General features: G+C 38.3%; 1 protein-coding gene across 1 annotated transcript; it reads left to right on the forward strand.

Moving 5' to 3' along the window:
- Window positions 1-278: 278 nt before the first annotated feature.
- On the forward strand, window positions 279-7,496 carry fgf2 (fibroblast growth factor 2). The gene is made up of 3 exons (XM_085416791.1): window positions 279-1,071; window positions 3,678-3,781; window positions 7,311-7,496. The coding sequence occupies exons 1-3, from the start codon at window positions 894-896 to the stop codon at window positions 7,494-7,496; spliced, it is 468 nt and encodes a 155-aa protein (XP_085272917.1). The 5' UTR covers window positions 279-893.
- Window positions 7,497-7,755: the final 259 nt, after the last annotated feature.

The raw sequence follows: 7,755 nt of genomic DNA on the forward strand, positions 1-7,755 counted from the left end.
GCCCAGAAGCCCAGAACAGTAAGTGCCTATTTTGACAAATGCATGACCTCCTCCTGGATAAATAACTTTCATCACTCATCATCCAGGCAGCTGGTTTGGAGAAAATTGAGAATAGCAATTAAAATAACTGGCTCGTGACGGTTTCTTTTTCATCTACTGGCATTTCTACTTTACATTGTTATTTTTTTCACTTATGAATAGCACTTACTGAATCACTACCAAGATGCCTCTGTTGGCTTTCTTATTATGTCCCTCTTTTCCTGCTCTTGAACAGACTGGATGAATGAAAACACTGGTTCTGTTCACATGGTTGCTGTGGTTCTTGGCTCTCCGAAGGGTCTCAGAGTCCAAATTGCACGTCCCCCTTCTTTGCCCTCCTCTCCTTTCCCGACTTCTGCTGGGTTGGTTAAATCAGTGAGCATTAGTGGGCGTGAGCATGTGTGTGTGTGTGCTGGTGCTCCTAGGGCGCATGCGAACTGAGGCCCAAAGGGGAAAGCCTTCCACACAGATCTAAGCCAGCTGCCCTGCTCTAAACACTCCATTGCAAGAAGAGTAGAAGAAAGAAGCGACCTGCATGCATCCCCCCTACCAGTGTGCTCAAAGTACACTGGCAAAGCAGCTGCCAGCTCTACAAACGGCAGACAAGCGTCTACAAATTGTAGATTTCGATCTTGCATAGGAGTCCGTAGAAGTGTTACTGCTTCAAATTCTCAGGACTCAAAGGGCACTTGCTGCCCTGAGAGGGGGGCCTTTCAAGCAAGCTGACCTCTGAGGTTAAGCAGAATCAGTTTGTGTGGAGGAGGGTAAGAGGGTACAGGCAGCAGTTAGCAGGAGGTGAGAGGCCACGGTGAACTGCTGCACTTCTCAAGAAGGAGACGACGTCCCTAACCCTAATGGCCACGGGAGGAATCACAACACTTCCCGCTACACCTGAAGACGGCGGCAGCAGCGGTTTTCCTCCTGGGAACTTCAAGGACCCTAAAAGGCTGTACTGTAAAAATGGTGGCTTCTTCTTGAGGATAAAATCTGATGGAGGAGTGGATGGAATACGAGAGAAAAACGACCCCCACAGTAAGTTCTTCCAGTCTCCTTCTTTTCACTTTACACAGTACACAGCACTTCTTGATTTTCTGTTTTTAACATGCAACAGAGAAGAAAGAGCAAAGCAAAAAATTAAATATCGTGGATAAATAATAGGGGGATTATGTGAATTTTCCATTTGAATTATGATTATTCTCCACTTGCGAACACTAAGAACCAAATGTGTGTAGGTCACCTTCTGGAAAGTATAATAACCTCAGTACTAAAGAGTCACGCCTCAGTTTTTATTCATCAGTGGGACTTCTGATGGAACATGCTTAATGTTTTTAGTGCTCCAAATGAAGATCACCATGCTGAGTCACACTGTTAACTGTATATTTTACGTCACAAAAGACAGCAAATCTGAGAGTTCCTGCGTCTTTGAGGCTGATGAAGTTATTATAAAAACCTGTTAAAAAATTATCTTACCCTCAGACCAGTCATCTGTGCCGACATTGAATTAATATTTATTCTGAGCGCCCCCTTTTTTAAGAAAGGGTAAACATTAACGTGATTACGTTAATGGACAACTGTAGCATTCCTCAGTGCGTCACTGTCACTGATTAAATGTGCCCTAAGCTTTTGTAAATAGGAGGGGAGGAGAGGAACATGAAATTTGGATTTTTCCTTGGAAAACACATGCTTGGATGCTTGGAAGTGTATTGCACAAGGTACAGTGTGACATTTCAAACAAATGCCTGATGCCAGTTCAAGGAGTGAGAGGCTATTTATAGGTAATTCAATTGCGTTTAATTATACTTCATTATAAGTGTTTATGAAATATCCGGAGAGATTCATCTTGTAGACGACATGAGAAAGTTTAAGGAAGGAATATATTCACACTTCGTCATACAACGGCCATTAGTATTAATCGTTTAGCTTTTTACCAAAATAGTTCTTAAGAGTTATTATGACTTGAGCTGTGCTTCCTCAATGGCCCTTTTGTTAAGGGTCGGATAGAGTTGCCAGCTTCTACAGACAAACCTGCCAGTAAGAATAGGAAATGTTATGAAAAATGTTGCCTAATATATCCTAGGGTCCTCGAGTAGAATTTCCATGCTAATGTAGATGGGACTCTTCTCCATCCGTTTGTGTTTTGTGTAAGAGACTTTTGATCCAAGAACCTTGGGGTCAATTCTGATACAAACTGGACACAACAGGAGACCCCAGAGCACACTTTACAGAAGCGGGGATCAGGTTCCCGCCATTCACAAAAATTTCAGCACATAATCTATCCAAGGAACAACGAACACACCACAGTACATTCAGACCAATTGCTATTTTTTTTTTTGCCTCTTTGATCTGTAACATGAATCACCCAAACAGCTAGCTTAATGATAGACAGATGTGTGTCTACCCTTAATGGGGACTCATTCTAAAGAGATCCCCTATTCACCTCAAGGGGCCCCTGGATTCTTTTTGATTGCTGAGCATATATTGGATGAAGAAAAACAATGTCTCTTTTTTAAAAAGGGAAATAAAAAAATAAATCATTTAAGATCATGAATAAGCAATCTTACAGCCTGCAGGTACTATGTAATGCCATTCTGTGTTTTTTGGTAATTAAACTTAACTATTTGTGCTAATAATAATGTTTCATTCATTCATGGCACATGCATCAGTCAGTGCCATGAATACAGAGGAAACCACAGCAACAAATCATTTGCCAGCAACTGAGGAAGCAGGACCTGATGTTTGGATGTAATGCTTGAAAGATGTTAAACGCAGCATAATTAGACTCATTGTCTTCATTTAAAATGCAAATAAAAAATGGGGAAAAGAATATATACATATTACTGAATTTATCAGGTAAAAAATGTTATGAGTTTAAAAAAAACTACATTTGAGTTTAAGGCTTGCGCCTTTAAGTAAGACAGAGACTTCACTGGCCCAAAACTTTAGTATTTGATAGAGAAAACTGGCATACAAAATATGACTTTATGCATTGTTTTAAAGTAACTGTCTGTTTTTACAGGATTCATAAGTTATGTCACAGGAATTGTTTGATTTTGTGGTGGTTTGATTTTGTACCGCTTACCTGTATGGTCCAGAGGCAAAGAAACAAAACCCAAATATGAGAGCATGCCAGGTATTTGGCATACTTGCCTGACTCTTAGTTCTCTCAGCGGTGATTTTCCCAGTGGCATGTCCCTGTTTTGGCACATAAGCTCCCTTAAGGAAAGGAAAGTAAGAAAGTTAAAATGTCTACTAGTATAAGAGTCAGATATTTTGTCAGGAAAATCTTGCAACTTAAAGCTCATTGACTTTAAACATAACCTTGTCACATGGTTCAAATGGTGTGTGGGCTTGTTTATGAGAAAAAGGAAACCTTTAATCAAGGTTTCCTTTTTCTTAATTGTTTGTTAATTTAACAGCATTTTCGTTCCTCTGTTTTATGCCTCTTGTCTTTTTGCTCGTTGCAGTTCAAATGTTGAAATGCACCTGCAGCTGTTTCTCTAACAGCTCACTGTTACACTTGCTGTGATTTAATGAAGAAATTCATTTTTTTTTAAAGTCAGCAGTCACTTTTACACTTTGATTAAACGTCCCATCATTAAACAACAACTTGCTCTCTGTCTCTGCTAATTCATCTTCAGTAAAGCTTCAACTCCAGGCAACCTCAGTGGGAGAAGTGGTCATCAAAGGGATTTGTGCAAACCGATATCTGGCAATGAACAGAGACGGACGACTGTTTGGAGTGGTGAGTGACTTGGATCGGTCTTTCCATCAACAAAGCTTGTGCTGTTTCTGTTCCATAAAGGATTTTGCTAATCTGTATGAAACAGACTTGATTAAACTCACAGCTCTGTGACAAGAAGCATTAAGGTTGCAGTGTTTTGGAAACCAAATATTTTCCAGTACTGTGACAAGAAATCCTCCCATTCTAAAAATAATTAAGTTTATAGCCTCTCGCACTGGACTCATCAGAACATTCAAATTATAATAGTAGACCACTGTCGTGTGTGTGTGTGTGTGTGTGTGTGTGTGTGTGTGTGTGTGTGTGTGTGTGTGTGTGTGTGTGTGTGTGTGTGTGTGTGTGTGTGTGTGTGGCTGGCAGTTAGCGGACCCAAATTGCAGACTCAGAGATAAATTCAGAACTCACACAGCTTTATTGCTGGAGTTCGGGAAACTAAACACAAACAACAGAAAACTCGTCTAAACTGAACTTTAGAACTTACATGACTAAGTAAACAGGACGCGTACACACAAGGAGGGGATGATAATACACAAGATAATGAGAGGATGGGTGACAGGTGGAAACGCAGCTGGAACAAACTAGATATAATGAGAGAGAGGAAGCAAAGCTGAACATAAGGCACGTGACACAATGACTATCAAAATAAAACAGACAGAGACCAGACAAGGAAGACACAGAACGAGGGCGAGATAGCAGAGAACACAGGAACCAGATAGACACACGACTGGGAAAACAGGCAAATGAACATGGAGGCAAAACAGACTTCCCAGGGAGACACAAATAACTAACACAAGAAACTAGATACTAGAGGACGTGGAACACAGAGGGAAGACTAAGACAGACTAAACATGAAATGGAACTAAATTAAACAAAATTAAGGGACAGAGAACTCAGAAATATAAGGAGAAAAGACATAATATTAAACAACAATTCAAGGCAAGCACAAACTACTGGGTCACAAAGCCGGGACAATGACAGACCACAGTTACGCACAACTGACAAGATGCATCAATCAATGCAATCAATAAGCAAAAGACATAAACTGCACACATTTAAATAAGTCATCTCTGCCAAATCTTCCAAAACCAATATATGAAAGTTTCCTTTTTTGTAACAAAAAAACAAAAAAAACCCATACAAATAGTTTTAGTGATGCACTAATATACTGAGTATTTATCCAGCAGTGTGGATACCTGCATGTGAGTAGTTAATAATTATTATTAATAATTGGGAATTATTATAACTGCAGGCTTTTATTAAAAATACTTAAATTATTAAGCATTTTGGGTCTGAAAGACTGAAAATTGAACAGTACTTATTTTTTTAATAAAAAAAGACATTATTATTATTATTATTATTATTATTATTTTTTATTATTATTATTATTAATAATAATAATAATAATAATAATAATAATAATATTGGAAATACATAATAAAAGCAACAAAAAATTGCAGAAGTTTTTTTTTAGAACAAATGAGAACCAGTGATTTTACTTTGTTGACTGTTGATGCATATTAAAATAAATAAATAAATAATGATAATTTAATCTAATTAAAGATATGCTGCCTTGCATTACTTGTATTTAGTCTTGGAATGATTCCTAACTGCACTTTTCCCTGTTACTAAGCTATTATAGTTTCAGCGTTGCTGTGAGTAAACCACTCCAGTTTCATGCCAATGCTGGTCTGTTGCCACAGTTGCTGTTTATTGTGGAAGTGTGAACTGTTGGTGACTGATGTGGTTTGGTGGTTGTGAAGGCTCGTATAAAATCCATGTCATTTGCAAAAGGCATCTCCTCCTAATGAGAAGCTACAGCAGCAGAATGCCACCCAAGGCATCGCTCTGCTCAATAAAAGACCCACGTGATGGTCTCTGCACTACCGTTTGCTTCCAAGAGATTGTGAAAGCAGTCGTTGTCAAGCAAATTAGAATTCACTGACGCTGATGTAACACTTTGTCTGGAAAGTGCCAAATCTAGCTTTGGAGTTGGGTCATCTAGAAAGAGAGGGGATCTTGATAGATTTGTTTTGAATCATATGATCAACAAATACTGCCTATTGCACAAATATATACATTAATAGATATATGCCCTGACTGGTTAATTCAGTAGGTGCATCTGTTCCACTGCTCATTAATGCGTATAACTAATCATCCAGCAGTAAATCAGTGCATTTAGGCACATAGACATGGTTAGATGACCTGCTGAAGTTCAAACTGACCATCAGATTGGAATAGAAAGGTAATTTAAGTGACTTTGAAGGCTGCGTTATTGTTTGTGCCAGACAGGCTGGTCTGAATATTTACCACATTGAGGGTTTAAAAAGGTGACAAAATATCCAGTAGCAGCAGTTTGCTGCTTCAAAAATGCCTCGTTGATGCCAGAGATCACAGGAAGATGGCCAGACAGCTCTCAGCTGATGGGAAAGCAACAACGATTCAAATAACCACTTGTTATAACAAAGGTATGCAGAAGAGCATCTCTGAACGACCACACAGGTGTCACTTTTGTCAGCTACGAATGTGCCTTGTTTTAATATTCTTTGATCTACAAACATTTCCACGAACACATTTTTAGGACCAAAGTCATTTTATTATTGGGAGTTTTGCACAGTGAATTAAACCAGGTAGACTGAGTTGTTGTTCCAGAAAATGTCTTCTGACTAATAGCAGCACAGTCACAGTCAAATAAAAACAGAAACTAAACAAAAGGGTTTAGTTGGACCGAGCATAGGGAGTCAATGCCCAGCATGATTTTGGCCAGACGTTTTCTACAAAGGACAAATCTAAGAAAGAATCTTGGGTAAAAATAGATGGACAACAACGTGGCAACACAAGAATCATACCATTTACTTTAAAGATTGTCATCTTTAGCATTCTCCAATAAGATTCCTATAAGAGTCCTGTTAATTTCAAGTTTCTCTTTGACTGACATCATGACTTGTTTATTTTTAGTGAGGTTCAACTACGGCACACATTGTCCTTATATTCATGGAAAGGTATGACTGTCTTTATTAAATAAGTGGGTTTATTACCACAAATCACAGAGTAAATAAACAACAGTCAAAATAAAGGTTGCATTTAGTTACAAAGTTATTTTAGGTGGAAACTTAATTACAGAATATATTAAACAATCATATTTCATTAAATCAATTATATTAAAGTAAACATTTTCACTCAAAATTCCTATATATATGTATGTATATACAAAATAAAGGATGTGATGAAATGCCACTGTAAGTAACAAGATGCCCCTTAGATTGATTTTTATACAGAAATCCTGTTTAAGCAGAGGATACTGATAAGGCTACTCAGCAAACAGAGTATCTTAAACTATATTACAAACTAGTGTCACAGTCTTCTTAGGTTCTTAGCTCGTGAGTTGATCTAAGTTTACTAGGTGGCACTGTGTCCCAGTAGCTTTCTAATCTGCAGCCCCTGAAATTATACCTAAGCGGCACAGTTAAATCCACTGCAGACAGCATAACAGTTATATTTTATTTGCATTATTCTTCTGTGTCTTTCTCTACAGAGAAGAGCAACAGATGAGTGCTACTTCTTAGAGCGGCTCGAGAGCAACAACTACAACACCTACCGCTCCAGGAAGTACCCAAACATGTACGTGGCGCTGAAGCGGACTGGCCAGTACAAGTCTGGAAGCAAAACTGGACCGGGTCAAAAGGCAATTCTCTTTCTCCCAATGTCTGCTAAATGCTAATCTGGGCTCAGAGTGAGAGATACTGATGTCTGAATGAAAAGATGTGACGGCAATGAAGCAAGCCATCAGCATTGCCCAAAATAGCTGTGAAGCTTTACTGTTAGATCCTAACAGTTATTATTTTATCATAAACATGTCTGCAATTATTCAGCTTCACTTTAAAATTAGCACCATATAGTCATACCTTTTATTATATTTTAATATTATTATTACTATTATTATTAACCAGAATTTTACTGTAGACCAACCAACTGGAGCC

This window comes from Rhamphochromis longiceps, linkage group LG2 (assembly GCF_057381845.1).
Source record: "Rhamphochromis longiceps isolate RC_006_pf linkage group LG2, R_longiceps_female_GT1.1, whole genome shotgun sequence".
Taxonomy (NCBI): Eukaryota; Metazoa; Chordata; class Actinopteri; order Cichliformes; family Cichlidae; genus Rhamphochromis; species Rhamphochromis longiceps.

What these genes read in the sequence shown, in the direction of transcription:
- fgf2 (XM_085416791.1), top strand. Translation starts at nt 894, where the DNA reads ATGGCCACGGGAGGAATCACAACACTTCCCGCTACACCTGAAGACGGC. An exon ending in AGAGAAAAACGACCCCCACA is followed by an intron (nt 1,072 to 3,677) that starts GTAAGTTCTTCC and finishes ATTCATCTTCAG; the next exon opens with TAAAGCTTCAACTCCAGGCA. An exon ending in ACGGACGACTGTTTGGAGTG is followed by an intron (nt 3,782 to 7,310) that starts GTGAGTGACTTG and finishes CTTTCTCTACAG; the next exon opens with AGAAGAGCAACAGATGAGTG.